The sequence below is a fragment of the Ptiloglossa arizonensis genome, chromosome 12, assembly GCF_051014685.1.
Source record: "Ptiloglossa arizonensis isolate GNS036 chromosome 12, iyPtiAriz1_principal, whole genome shotgun sequence".
NCBI lineage: Eukaryota > Metazoa > Arthropoda > Insecta > Hymenoptera > Colletidae > Ptiloglossa > Ptiloglossa arizonensis.
Window position 1 is genome coordinate 8,390,827 of NC_135059.1, and position 19,065 is coordinate 8,409,891.

Sequence of the window (19,065 nt, forward strand, 5' to 3'; positions counted from 1 at the left end):
CGCAAAACTCGTGCAATCCAAAGGTGAAGTTATAAACGTATGGGTAGCAAAGATTGTAAAAATTGGGCCCACGGTTTGCACGATTTTTGCGAAAGTTCGCTTAAGACAAATGATATTTCTTCTACCTGAGACGCCTACTGAAATAGAAGCAGAGATTATTAAACAACGATCGTTCGAACCTCTCCGATCGAGAGTAACACCAGACGTCGCAAACAACTGAATTTTAATCTAACTAATTCCCTTCGATCGGTCCCAGTACAATATCTTTCCGTTCACACTCGTTAACAAGTAGCCAGTTTTGGTCGAATCGTTTCAGTCGTTAAATTTCTTACAACTTAACAGATAATAACGCGAAAGCTCTCTACCGAAATATAAAAATCAATCTTACTGAACACAGAGATTTCATATGTAATATTTGGTGCTCATAGTACCCTACTACCGGGTAAAATACAAATGTTCTGCGTTACCAAAACTTTTACACCAGTATCATTGGATCGTGGTAAGTAAATATTGTTAACAAAGCAGTTCACCTCTCGCTCGTTTTGTGCTAACTTTTTTCTCAGCGATTATTACGCATACACGACACGTCTAAATCTACCACTTATCTATCGGGTTAATTCGCGCTTAATAGAGAAAAGTCTTTCAGTTCGCTTGTCCACCTAGTAATCGGGTGTGTCTGGTCACTGTAACGATCTACAGAAACGATGTGCGATCAATACAATCGAACGCTAAGCTACGGTGCATATGATACCAAACAATAATACCACGGGAATATTATCTTTGGAATTGAAACTTGCTTCTAGTAGCAAAATATGATTTTTTCCATGTTTCCTCTTTTTTTTTAAGTAGCAAAGGGTCGGAACTTCGAGTGTGAATATCATTCAAGATTGTTCGACGTACACGGAACAGCGTTGATCATCGTCGATCACGAGTACTACAAAAATGATTGTCTTATACAAAATACACGATCCTCTGAAAATAATTATGAGCGGTGGTAAACGAAACGCAAAATATAGAGAGTCTTTGATCACTGTATCGCACAATACAAAGATTATTCGCTGCTGAGTCATAGGCATCGTAATACTTTCTCTCAACGCTCGCCTAACAGAAGATGCAAAATATGTGTGTGTGTGTGTGTGTGTGTGTGTGTGTGCGCGCGCGCGCGCGCGTGCGTGCGTGTATATATGTGTGTGTGTGTGTGTATATATGTGTGTGTGTGTGTATATATATCGCGGCTTTGCTTCTATTCCGATCACAAAACCCGATTGGCGTTACGTTTATTGTGCAAATTATCACATTACGTTTGTATAGACGACAACGGAGAAAAAGAAACATAATTTATTCCTTTCGCTAACAGTTAAATTAAATAAAAAAACAGTTATTACTCTATACAAATTGGCCCAGCAGAAACAGAACGCATAAATTATCTTCTTTGCTCCTTAAAAATGTTTGGAGAAATGTAAATAAAAGCAACGAAACGATATCGTAGAGTTAACGAGATGAATTTTCATCGGTGTAGTCATGGTCGTTGAATACTTTTTGAAACGAAATCCAAATCACCGAGCTTGTTTGAAAAAAAAGAAAAAAAAAAAAAAAACAACAAGCGATCCCGTTTGAAAAAGCGTTGATGATCGTTCTCAGTAAAAATGTCTCTAAAAAAAGGAATAATCGTCGCATCTCGTGACAACTCTACGAGACCCATTTTTATGTCCTCAATACATTTCTTCAAGTATGTTTAACAGCGCAGAAGATAACCATAGTCGGAACGAAATCAATTTGATCGGTTCGCTCAAAACCACTCTCTCCCCACTCTGAGTCGCATCGGGCGAGCAATCTATTTTCACGCTATGCCGGTTCGTATCTCTGTTTGAAAGACAGGGACCAGCGTAACGGCCCAACTGTACGGTAGGGGGGGGAGGATAACTCCTGAGTGACCTTGAGAGATCACCGTCTCCGATCCCGACTGTATATGCTCCGCTCCGAACGGGACCGCACTGTAGCATTTCCTCGCTGAAGAAGCTCTATCGACGTATTAAATTGAAGCGCCTCTCTCATCTTAGGCAGCAGAAAGAATACGTCCCGAATACTATTCTCGTTCTAGTAACCCTACAATAATAAATAAACATCGCGTCAATTGATCTATCCTTCCTACACACGGAGAAACGGAAACGTTACAAGAAAAGGCATTCTGAGACAAATGCTATTTATAGCCCCCTTCTATCTCACCCCCACGAGAACAAGCGTGCATCGAATTGTCGCCGCTTCCGGTTGGAACATTTCTCTCCGAGACGTCACGTCCGGCTGGGCCAGCCAGTTACCAAAACACCGGCTAAACCGCGGTAGTGTCGTCCGTGTTTCGCAGCAACGCGGCCGCCTTGACGACGTCGCCGCCGCACTGATTCAACATCACTTTGCAGTCCTCGAGGTCGACATAGTTGTTCTCCTTCTTCAACAAGCCCTGAAGACGTTCCAGCTTGATCGCCGCCAGTACGTCCCAGTCGGTGACGTTCAACGCTGCGATGCAGGACTCCGGCGTCGATTGTTCGTGAAGCACTTTCATCATGATCCTCACCTCGTCCGATTGTTCGCCGTTCCGTGGGCCTCGGGTCCTCCTCGCGTTCGGCCCGTCACAAGCAAACTCCAACAAGTCCTCGCACGAGACGTGATCGGACTGTCGCGACAGATCGTTTGTTCTTCCAGGTAGTTTCTCGTTGGACAACCTGTTGTACGGCTTCGTCAAACCGGCAGAGTGGAAGCTATCGTTGGTGTCTATGGTGGAAGATTGCTCTTTCGATTGCACGGTTTCTGGTTGTTGTTTGCTCGCGTTGCACCTGCCCTGGGAACCGTTCTCCGATGAGTATTCCCCGTAATCGTACTGCATCGCGTAATTCGTCGGCCTCTGTATCAACGGTGTCCTCGTGGCTTGAAGTTTACTGGAGGCAACCGAATCCTCGGACCTGGTGCTCGATCCCGTTGGTGTTGAATCCCTGCTCGTCTCGCCGGTCTCGTTCTCCTCTACACATTTCGAGGTCGAGCTTCTCAGAGAGCATTTCGACTCGACGCTGATCTTTCTCTGAAGACGCTCCGTCGATGAATTGGTCGAGTGCGCGTCGCTGCTCTCCTGGGCGTTCTGATGATACTCAGGTGCGTCGCAATCGATCAGATTATCGGAAAACTCGAGCAGATCTTCCGAGATCACGCTGAAACGGTGGAGTCTGGTTTCGTCGGCGGGTAGAGAATCCAACGCCGCCAGTTCGGAGTCTATGCGTTGTTCGAATTCCTCCGGGCTGAAAGTAACATAAATTGGTAAATTTGTGGAACTTGGCGTTAAGTTGGTGTTTACGTTGGATCGACTACACTGTCGCTCACCTGTTAACCGAAGTCTCCAACGAGTAACCCTCCTGCAACGAGGTACTGGCCACCGATGAACCGGCACCTTGAAGACTACTATCGACCTGATCCTCAATGGGCGGTGTGGTCACCGCCATCTTCGCCAGAGTCCTGGTCACCCCGCAACCTGGTATGATCAGAGGATGCTTCCTCTGATGCCTGGGTAGACTCGACTTCGGTTGTAGAGTCTTGGACCTGTCCCTGGGCGGCAATGGTATCGGATTCTCGTCCACGTTGCTTTGATTCTGATTGTTCTCGATCTCCAGGGCTGAATGATGCCTCTCCAGATGACGTGTGTGCGGTAGAGGAGGCGGCGCGTGCGGCGGCGGCGGTGCTCTGATCTTGGGCAACGTTTTCGAACCGCTGTGATAGGCGTCAAAGTGGAACGTGTCGCTGGATAGGTCCTCTTGATGGAACCCGGTATGGCCCAACGTGGCGTGCTTGTTTCCACGGATTCTCGGCCTGACTATGGGCACACCTGAGCGCAGCATGCGCAACGGATTTGTGTCCGGAGCAGTGTCTATGCTCGGCGTTTCCACTAGACTGTTGTACACTTCCTTGGCCTCGTCCGACAACGTAGCCTAAACAAGCCGTGGGAGGGGATAGATTCGGGAAAGAAGAGAACAGAAATTAAAGAAAGAAAATTAAGAAACGAGGAGTGACTATGGTTCGAAACGTGAAAGAAACATCCTCGTGGAGCGTGTACACGGGCTTCGATCCTCTCGTAACTGAAAGGAAACCGCGAGCAAGTGGAAACGATGCTTGAACACACTCTCTCGGGCTCAAAGTGCAAACGTGTGTATGTGGGGAAGTGAATTACATTCGACATAGGCCGACTAGAGATGATGCTAGAAACGATACGCTACTCCAACTGAAACGGATGCAACGTGTGGGTAGGTGGAGCGTTTCGAGCACATCGGGGTACGAGATTCGTATATGCGTGTAAACAAAACATAGTATCGACACGTAGTTCCGATTACATACTCTAGGATTCCCATTCCAATGTCCTCCAAGTACAAATAGTATAAACGTGTAAATGCATCCAAACGTATTATCCGCTAGACGTTATTTAATAATTAGTGTAACATGCAAGCATGCTAAGCGTATGTGACACGAACTGTCTGTGAGCAGTTCTGTGTTTTAAGTACACTGAGTATTGTCCAGAGTTGGGTATTGTTTCGTATTATTGTTTCAGTGGTGATCCAACCGGTTCCCAGGATCTTCAAATATGACTGCACTCGTCGCTCTAGCCATTCGTCGCTGTTGAACAATATTTGTACAAGTTCTGTTGTTCACGATTCTAATAGAAACCCTAAAAGCAAAGTCATGGGTGCTGAATTATTATTATTATTATACAAACTGTGATAATAATTGCTTCGAATAATACAAGATAAAGCTGGTTCGATATCAGAAAAAAGATACTGTTATGTTGCAATATTTTCTTTGCGTATGAAGACTGTCGAAAGTGATATACCTACGAAGAAACTATTTGCACAATGTTCACCAAACGCACTTCAGACATTTGTCAATTGTTAACTAAAATTTGAGCTTTATCCAACCTGATGGAGGATGTTAAAAAAAATTCTCCAAGATCAAAGTACTGCCCAACTCTGGTATCGTAGTACAAGTTCCTGTCAAGATCATGCACTTGACGGACCGATGGTGATACTTTGGTACATCAGGCTCCGGATCAAATCGAAAGCATTACAGAACTTGGGATGTTTAAAGTTTACGGGGCAGGGGAAGGTGGGAATGTCAGTATATCGTTTGTAAACTCTGGGTACTCTGAACTGGTGTCCGAGTCTAAGTCAGAATTACTGGTAAACGTTAAACTAGAGCTTGGAGCGCTTTCCGGCCAAGAAAGTAGGTTATTTCTAGAGGAGAAAGGTGGTGATAGTGAGTTCAAAAAGCTGGTCGATGGTGGTGGCGATTTCCCGCACAATTCAATCGACGAAAACCCTCTAGCCGTCTCCGGATGCAAAAAATGGCCCTTGTTCTTGAAATTCAAGCGCATATTGTGCGGAAGTTTCTTGTGTCGGCGCTTGTAACGTAAACGGCTTCGTATGTCCGTTTCTGAGTGAGATATGGAGTCCGAGTCTTCGCTGGAATCGTTTGCCGGATGAAACGATCTTCGTATATTTTTTATAGGTGGCTTTCTGTTCTCCGAAAGAGATGATGTTCTCTGTCGATAGATATTCGTGGTCATTGGCATTTTTTCCAAAAGTACATCAGTCTTGGGCACCTCCTTCCTTGAATTGTCATTCTGATACAATTTAGGTGGTTCCAGAATGTGTTGGTGCATGGTGGGACTCGGTGGAGGATTTATCTTTTGTGTTAGATTCATCTTCATGCTGATCTGCGACTGACACTGCAGAGGAATGTTCAAATCCAAATGCTTGGGCTTCTGAATAGGAATGTTCAAGCTTCTAAGAGGTGTTTGAGTTTGTCCGGACAGATCTAGGTTTCTCATATTAGTGACCAATGACTTGGATGTGGTGCTTTCAATGTTTCTCGAATTTTGACCAATGTTCTTACCCAGTTGGATCATGTTCTGTGTCAGTTTACTTAGTCTAGGTAGTTTCTTCGAATCTAGGTAATTCTTTACACTTTCTAAACCTGCTACTTCGCGTTGGTACTTGTCTGCCAAGAGTTTGCTGCTCAACTCCACTTGATTATTCGCCTCTGCATCGGACTTTCGCCTGAGCCGTTGAAAATTGACCCGCAAACTCTCTGAACTACTATAAACAGGCGACTCCTTCTTCTCGGATTCGGCAATGAACAATGGATTATTGGATATTACAAAAGGAAAACTATCGTGACCGTTCTGATTTTGCTCAATCTTACGAAAACTCTGTATATTGATCCTCACAGCTTCCATGTTTCCTCTTGGACTGTCCAATCCGCTTCCTGTTTTCAAATTGGTTTTTATGCTGTCCGTCGACCCGTAAATGACACTTTTAGTTTCTTGATTCGTGTTTCTGGGCACAAAGGATACCTTTCCTCCTCTTGCCTTTGGTAGATCAATCTTTTTGGGAAATTCCGGTATATTCATCTTCGACGAGTCGCTAAAAGAACTAGAGATCTTGGGCCGCGTGCCGAGATCCAAGTTACCAATCTTCTCTCTCGATGACTCGAATTTAATCGGCTTGCTACGTGGGAAATCGACAAAGTTCGTTGGTTTTTCTTTCATTGAGCCGAGACTCGTTGTTTCATCGCAATGAGTATCAAAATTCGCTATACCGTCCTTCAGCGGCTGATCACAGTTACCGAATTTGTTTAGTACCTGTTGATTAGGTTTATTGACCACTATGGAACATTGCTCTTGAATGTTCGAGTAACAAGCGGATCTGCTAGGTTGCTCCAAGTTATTGATCTCATCATATCGATCCAATTTTTCCTCACCAAAATATAACGCTTTCTCGGTGGTACAGTCTGGAGTGTTGTCATCATCGAAGTATTTCGGTTGCTCAAAATAACGATCAACATAACTGGTGGACACCCTTTTCGAATCACGAGGAAAATCAAAGTTTGAATTCTCTACGCTCAAAGGTACTTGTCCGTTCTGTTGGAGAACGTTCAGTTTTCCATCCATTTCCATTACGTTTTCACAATTAAAATTGCTCTTCCTGTTACCATTTTCTAGAAACTCGGTCGACTTCACGAGATTCTGTTTCATGGCCGCATTGTCCAAGATGTGGGCGTCAAACTCTATGTCCATGTACGAGGTCCACGCATTGGGTTTTGTCAAAAGCTCGCGTGACTTTGCAAAACAAAATTCAGCCGATGCTTTGTCCCATAACGGTAGTTTCAAAGTAGATGGCGCACCCAGCGATTCTATGCTGGAGACGGTAGACGACAACGATTGCAAACTCGAACACAACCACTTGATTGATTGACATTGAAAGTCCGTTACCATGCAGTTTATTCAAAGAAATTGACACGTAACAAGCGTTGATTGGAAACGACCATGCAAAATACAGGAACACCACGTTTTAAACCAGCAAAGCACCACATGAGAAGGTTGATGAAGGTTTCATTCAATGATCATATACAGTTCACAGAAATCAAAGAATGTTTTTAGCGTGGCAATGCAACGATAAATAAAACATGAAGTAATCATAACGAAAATTGAAAAATTCAGAAACAAACGAAAAATAAACAGACAGGAAAGGATTAGAGGAAAGTCGAGATTAGTCTTCTTTGTAAATTAATAAGCACTGTATCGATTTAAGGTACGAACAAGTAACTTAGATTGGAATATTAAGAACAGATACGACTGCAATATATACCTACTCTTTAGTGTGGCATCAGGAATTAACTCTGTTCCATAACAGTTTCAATGAAATGGATTTAAATGTTGTATAGAGATAAAATGTATTTGTATCTGAAAGCTTTGGTAGTAAAGGAAACCTTTTGCTTAAATTTGTCCAATTCTTATTCTGTGCGTGTAAAATGCTTATGTGTATTATTGGATAAATAAATCACATTTAATCATGAGTATTTCTGCCCTTATGTATTAGTTACCAGTTTTTGCTACATGTGAATTGAATTAGTTTTCGAGTGTAAGGTTAGATTGTGTTCTGATTATGTTAGTTTGTGTATTTTTTAAAAAGTTCAGTGATTGAACAAAAACTTTGTTTAATGTACCTGTATGTCAGGTATACTGGCAGCTTCTTCTGAAAAGTGTCGTCTGTCTGGTTTGGGACTGTGTTGATGTGGCAACTTAAAAGAGAACTTTCTGCGTCTTGAAGGACTGGCAGGTGTTCGGGGAGACTCCGGTGGATGTTCAAGATCTGTCATGGAACGTGCTGTCAATTCCTGTGCCATAGCAATGGCTGAGTAGAGTGTTTTCTGATCGGCAGCTGAGATAGGCTTCACCTAAATATAAGAGAAACGTTTACCATCTCTGGTCAATGAATAATACAATAAAAATTTCTGCTTTTCGCGACGTGAACGCTGTATATTCATTTATCTAGCTGTATATGCTTTTATAACGCTGTATTTACTAACTCTGTTCTTGAATGCTAAGAATTTTGGGTTCTATGCTTTTGCATGCAAATAATACATATAATATGTATAATAAAATATGATACACAGCAGCAAATAATGAATAAAAAATAAATAATAATTAATAACACGTAAAAGCATAATTATAAATAAGAAAAAATATTACTGTACATTTATTGGACTCACGGTGGCTTGTTTCTTCTTGTTGCACTGTTTCGCTTGTATCTCTCTTAATTCATTTCTAACATTACTTGATTCATGTTCAGTAGATATAGGATGAACAGGGGGTGGTGGAGGAGGGGACGATCCTAATAAACAAACATAAATATGTACCATAAGTTAGTACAACATTAACTCTACATCACTGAGTTTACCTAAAGATCTAAACATTTGATCCATTTCAGCCAATAAACTTGGGCCAAAGTCAAAGTTTAATGTTTTGTCAAAACGTAACGGACTATCTTGATTTTCTTCGTCGCTAATTTCATGGTATTCGTGATCTGCTCCAAGAGTATCCATACTATTAGCCATATTTGTAGAAACAGACTGTATACTTGAATTAGCCACTGCCCCCACATGGCATATTTCGGAACTGGTGTCTGACCACAAACTTTCTAATGTACAAAACATAATCAATAATTTGCTGTTCTAATAATTTTTCAAATTTAATATAAACCAAGTACATACCATGCTTGTTTTGAGTATCTTGCTGCATAGTTCTATTGTCCCTTAATAATTCTCTGTTTGTCTCTGGATTTCTTGCATCTTGATTTACAACTTGACTAGAATTATCTGTTACATCCTCTTGCGGTTTGTACGGAGTTACAACTTGCCGCGGCAAATGTGGATTCTTTCCCCCAAGGAAGCCAATATCACCAAAATAAGCTCCATCTAATCCAACATGACCAGTGTGCTTCAAATCACCTTGCGGAGAAGAAATCATATCCGTCCGAATTTTTCGTCGTTGGGAAGAAAAGGCATTTTTACCATCTCCTCGTGTGAATTCTCCGGGCTTATTGCTTGGTAAATTAGATCCAAGATAAGCTATCGTGTGAGCAGGATTGAAAATACCAGTTTTTCCATTATTCAAAACACCTTTCCACAAAGTATTAGTACTTCCTTTGTCCAAAACAGTAATAACATCTCCTTGCCTATAAACAAGTTGACCTGTTTCTGTACTGTCTTGGACAGCTTGAACTTGTTCTGGTTTCAAATCAGGTAAAAGATTAATTAATTCTGAAAATTTAGGTCTTTTGGCTGGTTCATGTTGCCAGCACTGTTGCATGAGTGAAAAGTAATCCTTCGGACAACATTCCGGTTGTTCTAATCTCTGAAAATTTGGTTCATCTATCGCTTCTAAGATTTGATGACCTGTTAATGCTGCCCATGGTTGAAAACCATAACTGAACATTTCCCATAGAGTAACTCCATAGGCCCATACATCGCTGGCTGAAGTAAATTTTAAGTAAGATATGCATTCTGGGGCACACCATGCTATTGGTAACTTTAAATTTACATTGAAATTTGTTTGATAATAGTCTTTTCCAACCCCTAAAGCCCGGGATAATCCAAAATCAGATATTTTCACTTTATTCTTGGAAAAAACCAAAATATTTCTAGCGGCAAGATCACGATGTATTAATCTTTTCGCTTCTAAATATTGCATACCATCTGCAATTTGCACTGCAAAATCGCATAGGGAGAGAACTGGAAAACTGGGACGTAAACTAGGTTCCTTGAGGCACTCTAATAATGATCTTAAGGGTGCTAATTCTGTCACAAGCATCAGAGAATTTGTATCCAAAACAACACCGTATAATCTTACAATATGTTCATGATCTATTGCATGCATTATAGCTGCCTCTTTTAAAAATTCAATGGGATTGTTTTGCATTCTTTCTCGTGACAAACATTTGATAGCTACTTGTATTCTTTCTCCATCATTTGTCCATACACCTTGCTGGACAACTCCAAACTCTCCTGTTCCCAATTCTTTGTTCACAATGATTGCATCAGCTGGTATCATGTGTTTATTAGGAACACGAATTGGTGGTCTATCTTGCCTTTCTTCTGGTAACATAGTCAAAGCACTTGAAATTTGTTCTTCACGTTTTGGTAATAGCATCTTTTTGAATTTTGAAAGATAATTTTGTGGGAAATGTTTCTGGAAGTATTTCTTCAAACGACGCATTTCTGGCTTACTCATTCCAATTGCATTCAAGTCTTCCTCCGTTACATATTTTAATTGAGCAGTCGTCTGTATCTTCAAGTCCCCTATTAAAATAAATATATTTCGATCGAAGAAATATTTACAAATAAAATTTATCAAATACTTGAAAATTTTGTAAAAATCCACACCTCGAATTCCAGGATAATATTGCTGTAACTCTGCTTCCATAAGGAACTCGTACAAACCAGGTCCAGTGTTGCGGGACATTCCTCCTTGTGTGTCTTCAAATGTGAACAATTACACATAAATACTACTGAATATCAAATATTAACCATAACAAATAGACTGCTATAATACATTAAAATTTCTCGATAACCTATGACACATGACAACAAAAACATCAACGAATCTTTTTACATAAATGTTATATATGTACATTTTTAGACGTACGATAATTATCAGTTTGTTCACGAAGTTTTATCAACGATTCTGAAGCGTCGAACTTGATTGCTTATAGATAATAAGAGAAAACCGCTTTCCGCATCGCTTAATTCAATTAGCATCGCGTCGAATGTCAAAGTGTTCGCGAAAAATCTTTATAAAAAATAATTCATCCGCAAAGATCACTGCGAATCCGTATCGCTTACTTCATGAAACTCTCAGACAGGACTTCTCATGCGTTGAAGAGAACGAAACTTCCGCGTTTACGGTCGGCAAGCACTGTTGGGACACAATAATATACCTACGAACACGGTCGTTGCTCGAATGCACATTATTTGTCAAGAATCGCACGAGCATCGAATCATGGAGACGAGTTTTTGTGTGACAGAAAAGATATGCCGCGACTCGAAGCTTCTCTTATGGAAAGAAAACACAAAACGTACAACCGGGGAGGGAAAATAGAAAATAATAGAATAGAGGTGATGGTGGGAGTGGGGGAGCACGAAATCCTTGGCACGCGACAGCAATCCCGGTGTACCGTGTGCACCGAGTCCAAAGCCGGGTAAAATACATTAGTGAATAACAAATGGGTTACTGAATGTCCAAATTTAATGTATTCTAATTAAAATAAAATATTCTATAAAATTTTGAAAACACTATTGAATTCTCGTGAAAAAGAGGTACGGTTTTTCTCAAAATAATTTAAACGCTTCTGTTTTAAGTTTTACCCAGCTCCGGCACCATATATAGATGATATAAAATCCAGAGTTCTGAATACTTTGAAAAACCGCGCACGTCAATCGAACAAACACCAGGTCGAGTAACGTTCCTCGTCCTCGGTGTGTCATCGTGGGCATCGAATCGAAGCGGGGCAACAAGGAGAAAAATAGAAGGTGGGTACGAAATAGAGAGAGGGTCATGCTGAATCGTTGCATCTCCGTGCAAGACACGCCCCGCGCGCTTCAAATAGACAATTATTTATAAGCATTTTTCGAGCTCGCGTCGTAGCGCTCACCCATTCTACGATGACGCAGCACGGTACGGTCAGACCTCCTCTCCTTGTCATGGGACGCGAGCGTCTGCCACTTCGACTGATCGGCGATCACAAAATCACGAGACTTCTCTTTCTTCGTTGTTCGGGGTCTCTCCCCTCCGCCATGCAAATCCTGGATCTCTTGTTAGGTTCACATCTTTCCTGACGCTATGATACTCGCCTTCTTTGAGACGACTTCTGTTTTCTTTGTATTAGATACTCGACGGCCAGAATATTTCTTGCGTTTAACAACAATTTATAGCAACGAAACAGCGATCCGAGTAGCTCGATACTTCAATCTTATCGTGAACCACCAGATTTGTTTGCGAGCGGTTTTCTGGGCTGTGGCTATGCTTCAGAACTCTCCGCCAGAGGGCTACGATTCTCACTATTTCTTCAAACTACCGCAGGTCCAAATAATACAGATTTGAAATTAGTATCAATAGTTAGAAATGCAGCGAAAAAACTTTATAAGTATTTATATTTATGCTATTTAATGAATAAACGTTGTAAATACATTATTGCAAATAAAATATTAAGAAATCTAATAACTTCAAATTTCTTTATTTCATTATTTGTATCCCTGTTCTCAAACGATATTAAATTAGAGATTCAATCGACTGAGAAAAAATTGTAACAATCATCAAGAACGCATTTCATATCTTATTACCTCTAAAAATTTTCTTTTTTTTCATTAAACAACGCATTTCCTAATTGAATTTTATTACTCTGTTTTATGAAATAATCTAATAAAATAAATATATTTGTTTATAAAGTTACATCTCAAATTTTGTTCTTATAATTGTTTGAATATCTTGGGTAATTCGTGCAACATTTATACTATATAAACTTAATATTAAATATATTGTTAATAACTTTGCATTTTGTCGCCTTTAATTTTCTATAAGATAAATGCACTGTTACAAAACATTTATTTCGTAATATTTTATTTTGTTACAGTGATAGTACGTGTATTAAAATACTTTAAATGAGCACCACTGAAGATACAGAATTGTCAGGTCATAGGGTGTGCGGTAAGAGACAAATATGAAAAGTGTTGGTCATACTATAATGTTTTGTTAATTGTACTTAAATGCTTTTCATCTGAGCGATATTCCTTTCAGTATAATGGCATCAATCTTTTTTGTCGGTGTCTCAAAAATTAATCCTACTGGTTGTTTACTTCGATTATATAAGGTTAGTACTATGAGGGATATTGTTAAATTACTTAATTCAATGATTTCTTATTTTACTCTTTCTTTAAGAGTGGTAATAAAATTAAAGAATGTTAAAAGAATGATTGTTTTACAAGTGTCAACATTCAATCTGTGTTAATTGTTTAAAAAAGTATTAAAAAATGTAGTTAGAATTTATTGAAAAATTGTTGTAATCATAAAAAATAGCACTATGTAATAACAAAATTTTAATTTTTAAATTTGTTTTCCAGACATTAAAAAATCACAATGTAACACAAGTAGCCTTTTTGACGAGAACTGCATATCAAGAACCTAGAAATAAACCTGCTCCATTTCCTTATTGGAAAAAAAAATTTACTTATCTCCATGAATTGACAGATCCAATGCTAGATAGATTTGATGGCAATACAAAATTGGTGGTTGTAGATGGTCCTCCAGCTATAGGAAAGTCTAAACTCTGTGAGCACTTAGCAAACGAATTTGGATTATTGTACATGCCAGCTCCAACTCAAGATGATTTATACATTAATTCATATGGTTTTGACATCCGTGAATTAGATTCAAAATTACCATTCTATACTAAAAGTTTTGATGTACCAAGATTTTTAGAAAATCCCGATGATAAAAGGGCAGCATATTTTCAAAAGACATTCTTTCTAATGAGATTTGAGCAATATTTAAATGCTTTGCTCCATTTACTTTCAACTGGTCAAGGTGTAATACTCGATCGAAGTGCCTACTCGGATATAGTTTTTGCACAAGCTATGGCAAATGCAGGATACCTTAGTGAACTAGTGTTACAACATTATATGTATATGAGAGAGCTTGGATTGGATTTTCTTTTAAAACCACATTTGATAATATATTTAGATGTACCAGCAGAACTTGTCAAGGTATGTTCCCTTATTTGTTGTTTTACAGTGAATTAAAATATTTTAATTTAATTTACTTTTGAAGTCTTGAATTAATACATTGCAGGAGAAAATCAAGCAAAAAGGTAGACCCTATGAAGTCAATTCAAAAGTCTTTTCAACACAATTCCTAACAGATATGGAGAACATATATAAAGAGCAGATATTAAAGAAGTTAGGACATCACTCGCATTTATTAATATATGATTGGTCCAAAGCGGGTGATTTAACTACTGTAGTTGAAAATATTGAAGAAATTGACTTTGATAATTATGAAGACAATAAACTGTCTGATTGGGTATTTAATACTACAGGAGATCTTCTAGAGGTCAGACATGCGGTTGATAGTAAAAGACCGCAAATGTTCATGTCCTTGTATGACTCTAAATTACTATCATGGCCTCGTGAACTGTATTGGGAAACTGAAGAAGAAAGAACATTAAAAAATGTATTGGAAAATGTAAGTATATAATTTTTCAATTGTTCTCCAAGCAGTTAAAAATTATTTATACACATTCAACTTCTTTAAAGTGTCCCAGTGAAAAATATGAAGAGGGATTCAATCCAGATTGTGGTGACCAAGTTTTGTGGAAAATACCATCATTTAAGAGGTTTACATTGCGTAGGACCCCTTGTGATTTTGTGAATCGGAGTAAATATATGTCAAACTAGAAGTTAAAGCAAAATCGAGCATTCTTGCAATAAATTGAAGTAATTGTTATGCTCAATATTGTAGTACAATAAAACAATGTCAACATTTTTTATTTGAATATATAATTGCTCCACTATCCTTGTGTCAATTTTAATAATTATATTGTCTATAATATAAATAACACAATTTTCTTCTTAATAGTGATATATTTATGAATGGACATAATAAATTCACATACTGAATATGATATATTTTATAATATTGTTATTATTCCATCTTTTGACACAAAACATACACATTAAAAATATAAACATGTACGAAGTTATATTCGTTCATATACATGAAGATCACAAATAGTTTAAATGTATTTTCTAGTATGGTATTACAACTAGAACATTAATTATTTATGGAAAAACTGAAATTATAATTCATAAGTGTTTAATAATAATAAAATTTGCACAATTTATAGAAGTACTTTGGTTTATATAAAAATTAGTAATAGTAGTTTACAAATTTATTGAACTAAACATTTTCACTCTACAACACTGTAGTGAACTCTTGCATCTTGTACCAATAAAGTTAGTGTAAAAATAGTAAATTCTGGTTGTATAAGATAATTAGAAAATTATCACCTTTTTAAGTTTCAAATACTTTATCCAAATATTCATAAAAAAAATGCTATAATTCAATGCAAAAAGAGAAGCAAACTGTTTATAAATACTAAATGTATCATTCATTATTTACTACAGTAAGTCATAAATTAATATGGAAATATTAGTTATGAACTTAAACAAATGTTTCATTTCAGTATTTCAATAAGTTTGAAAATTGTACTTACAACATGCACTTATTTTTTTCACTGAGGTATTTGCACTTATTTTTTTTATACCTCATTTTCGTGTTTTATTTGCATTTAACAAAATAAAATTGGAATGTGGTACTGTGTACGTACTATATCTTATTGTTTACTTTTAAATTATACATTCCTGTACAAAGTTAGCACAGTTTAAATTGTTTTCCATTGATAACAATTGTGCAACATTTTTTAATGAAAAATCATTACAAATCAACAATGAGAGTCAATTGGGTGAAACCGGCAGTAGTTAAGTATAATCATACACTCTACATATAAACAATCTGTACATTGAACGTTTACTGTTGCACATGACAGAACCTAAGAATTTGTTTCATTATTTGTTTTAATGAAACATGTATAATACTAATATTTTGCACTTTGCATTGCCATTATAAAACTGATAATAATATTTTTCTGAAATATACTCAGTATAATTTATTAATAAAAGCTTTTAAGGAGCCAAACTGCAACAAGAATTAGTTTTTCGTGCAGTTTTATAAAATGCTTTTGACTGTGTGCTGAGACCTTCCGATTTTGAAACCAAGTCATCCAATTTCTCTCCTCTTTGAAGAACAGCCTCTAATGTATTGTGCTACAAATTGCATAAGGCAAATAAACAGAAATTTTAATTGAAACACTTTTACCATATTCTTGATTCATATAACTTACCAAAATGATTGTTGTTTCATCTAAATCATTTTGCATTTTAGTCAAAGCATCTGCTTCATTAGGATTTTGATATTTTGCTAAATATATATTGATCTGCGAAAAATCGATTGTGGCTTCATTTAAAGTTTCCCATGTTGAAGCTGGATATTTTGCAACAAATTCATCCATAACTTTTGTAATAAGTGTATGAGCTACTCTCCTAGGATATTCATGATCCGATATAAGAACTGCAGCAAGATTATTAGCTCTTACATACACATGACACATATAATCTATTGAGAAACCACTTTATTAAAAATATGAATCACAATTATAAGCAAAAAAAAGCAATACATAGATATATATTTAATATAACATGTTTTGTTTAAAATTTTTTAAATTTTACATACTATATTTCTTTGAATGTATGATTGTGTTCTTTTAATGGAAGCACTACATATTCTCTTCTAAAATAATTATAAATATTAAATATAAATAAACACTACATTTTAATGAACGTTACCTCCTTCTTTTACACTTTGTCTAAAGCTGATTTGAGTCCTTTCCACAATGGTTTTACTTACAAAACTCATAAACTCTTTAACACTTCCTCTTTGAAAAAATGAAAATGATTCTACATCATAGGCAGATTTCAGCATTGTTGCTGATGTAGGATTTTTATATAAAATAGACAACGCATATAACTTTACCATTTTTTGGCTGTAAAATAAATAAACTGTTTTTATTAGGTTAAACATTTGTTATTTTGTAGGGAGTATATTATATTAATAATTTGTTCCAATTTTAACATACCAAAAATAATAATTCGAAACACGTTCAAATATTTATGTTTTAAATGATTCTTCTGATTATAGAAATTGATAATAATAGCTTTATAACGATAAATGCAAAGATTTTTGGATACATTGTGATCAAGTAGTGGAAAATATGTTTTTATTGAAGGAACCTAATGGATCGAACCTACCACTAACTGGTATAAACTTTTTCCGTAGCTTTAATTCTTCAAGTACACGACACACGTATCAGACGTACATTAAATCACCAGATTATTTATTTTCAAGAATGATTCAATAATTATTCTTATTTTCATTTATGACTACACCTACTTCGATTTTATGGAACAAGGAGATCGCCATGTTGGCAATAGAGGTTCTCAGTTCAATAAACTTTCTCAATCGCATTTGTGCCTAAATTTGACAGATTATTTTTATTCTTTGAGTATGAATTGTAAGCACATATGAGTTTGTCCAAAGAGTATCGATTTATTTTGACGAAACAGAAAGTTTCTATTTTATAGGATAATAAAAAGAAAATAAACAATCAAACTACAGTTTAAATATTTTTATGTAACATAAGTATTTATATACATATAATAATACTTCACCTGAAATTAAGAGGAACTTCTAGGACACTAATAAGGAAACATATTCAATTAATACTAAAATTGTACAACTTTTCTATATGAATCGAAAGTATGGTGACAAGGATTACGAAAACGTAAATTAAAAATGTTCTTGGATTAGTTTGTCTATAAGAAGCAAACAAAGAGCGAGAAAAAGCCTATTTAGACGTGCCGCGATACTACTAATTCCGATAGCCCGTATGGTAGATTATAAAAACAAACAATTGATTTCCCCGTAGTAAAAAAAAAAACAGCAAGCATTTAACGACAGAAGTATTGGTAAAATTGGGTAGAAAATTCTAATAAATGTACGTCATTGCCCCGCGAGAGAAAAGGAAAAATTTAGTACAAACAAATTTTAGAGTACGTATGATAAATACAAATTGCGCGTGAATAGAATTATTGTTTCCTTACAGTTTACAATCTTTACGTTACACTTTATACATTGTTACATTTCTAAATATTGCATCATAATTCCTTATTCTTCCTTTTTCCGCTTGCACTTTCATTCAAAGCTTATTCATTTTTTATTCTTATTGTTTCCTTTTTCATTTGCTCTATATATTCGTAATTGAGATACTTTTAGTTGAAACACCCATCAAGCGCTTATGTATTATTTACGTTTTGCAAGGCAATAATGACGTCATAATTTATGCTCAAACCGCTCATCGAAATAGACTCGCAAAAGAACCAATTCTTATGATCGTTGAAAAAACGATGTTTTTTCGTTTGTATTTAAATGTATAAGTAAATAAATTTAACTTTTAGAAAAATAAAAATATATGTCCGGCAAATATTAAAAGAAGTAAATAAAACTAAAAAAACGGCACAGAGAAAATATAACTTCATATAAGCGGGTTTTGAAATGCTTTTAATGAATGATGAATTGACTGTATTAGAAGAAGAAAAATAGTTGTTAATAATTTTATCATAAATTTCAATTTTTGTATTGTCGGTATAATGTCCAAATACTTCAAAATCACTTGTATAATTTTGACACTTGTCAAATAAATGATTTACTTTATTAAACTCATTAAAGTCATGTAACGATTATCTAGTCAAGCATGTCACCGCAGTGAACCACAAAAAGAAATCTGGCTAATTGATTCATCTAATTACTTAGACATTTAAAACATTTAAATTACTTTAATTTATTTTGATTGCATTCAAAATTGTATGAAAAGACGTATCTCACCTCTAAGACGGAGCGCGTTGGAATGATCGGTTCGTCCGATCGACTGATTTGTTCCAGCGCGCTGTTTTAACATACTCGACCACAGTATATGCGTATAACAGTGTGGTAACCCCATTGTCAACACGGTAGCATCTTTAATTGCT

The 19,065-nt window shown here is 36.7% G+C and overlaps 3 protein-coding genes across 12 annotated transcripts; 1 reads left to right on the plus strand and 2 right to left on the minus strand.

Moving 5' to 3' along the window:
• Positions 1-1,191: 1,191 nt before the first annotated feature.
• Ack-like (activated Cdc42 kinase-like) lies at positions 1,192-12,443 on the minus strand. 6 transcript variants are annotated; one of them, XM_076323939.1, is made up of 10 exons: positions 11,737-11,962; positions 11,314-11,424; positions 10,756-10,848; positions 9,085-10,671; positions 8,772-9,011; positions 8,584-8,705; positions 8,038-8,268; positions 3,370-3,971; positions 2,227-3,287; positions 1,192-2,106 (listed from the first exon to the last, which is right to left on the minus strand). In XM_076323939.1, exons 1-9 carry the CDS (start codon positions 11,750-11,752, stop codon positions 2,330-2,332), a joined length of 3,960 nt encoding a protein of 1,319 aa, XP_076180054.1. In that variant the 5' UTR covers positions 11,753-11,962; the 3' UTR covers positions 1,192-2,106; positions 2,227-2,329. The 6 variants fall into 6 exon arrangements, with proteins under 6 accessions (XP_076180054.1, XP_076180053.1, XP_076180050.1 ...); XM_076323938.1 differs by having other exon boundaries at positions 8,569-8,705; XM_076323935.1 differs by lacking the exons at positions 1,192-2,106; positions 2,227-3,287 and having other exon boundaries at positions 3,898-7,273.
• Nd-42 (NADH dehydrogenase (ubiquinone) subunit ND-42) lies at positions 11,825-14,908 on the plus strand. 2 transcript variants are annotated; one of them, XM_076323941.1, is made up of 6 exons: positions 11,825-11,901; positions 13,002-13,075; positions 13,166-13,238; positions 13,489-14,130; positions 14,216-14,608; positions 14,680-14,908. In XM_076323941.1, the coding sequence occupies exons 3-6, from the start codon at positions 13,170-13,172 to the stop codon at positions 14,818-14,820; spliced, it is 1,245 nt and encodes a 414-aa protein (XP_076180056.1). In that variant the 5' UTR covers positions 11,825-11,901; positions 13,002-13,075; positions 13,166-13,169; the 3' UTR covers positions 14,821-14,908. The 2 variants fall into 2 exon arrangements, with proteins under 2 accessions (XP_076180056.1, XP_076180055.1); XM_076323940.1 differs by lacking the exons at positions 11,825-11,901; positions 13,002-13,075 and having other exon boundaries at positions 13,082-13,238.
• Positions 14,909-15,319: 411 nt separating this feature from the next.
• On the minus strand, positions 15,320-18,993 carry Ykt6 (YKT6 v-SNARE homolog). Of its 4 annotated transcripts, none has more exons than XM_076324131.1 (4): positions 18,923-18,993; positions 16,828-17,024; positions 16,326-16,597; positions 15,320-16,248 (listed from the first exon to the last, which is right to left on the minus strand). In XM_076324131.1, exons 2-4 carry the CDS (start codon positions 17,015-17,017, stop codon positions 16,108-16,110), a joined length of 603 nt encoding a protein of 200 aa, XP_076180246.1. In that variant the 5' UTR covers positions 17,018-17,024; positions 18,923-18,993; the 3' UTR covers positions 15,320-16,107. The 4 variants fall into 4 exon arrangements, with proteins under 4 accessions (XP_076180246.1, XP_076180247.1, XP_076180245.1 ...); XM_076324132.1 differs by lacking the exon at positions 18,923-18,993 and adding an exon at positions 17,432-17,454; XM_076324130.1 differs by lacking the exon at positions 18,923-18,993 and adding an exon at positions 17,118-17,276 and having other exon boundaries at positions 15,321-16,248.
• Between the last annotated feature and the right edge of the window lie 72 nt (positions 18,994-19,065).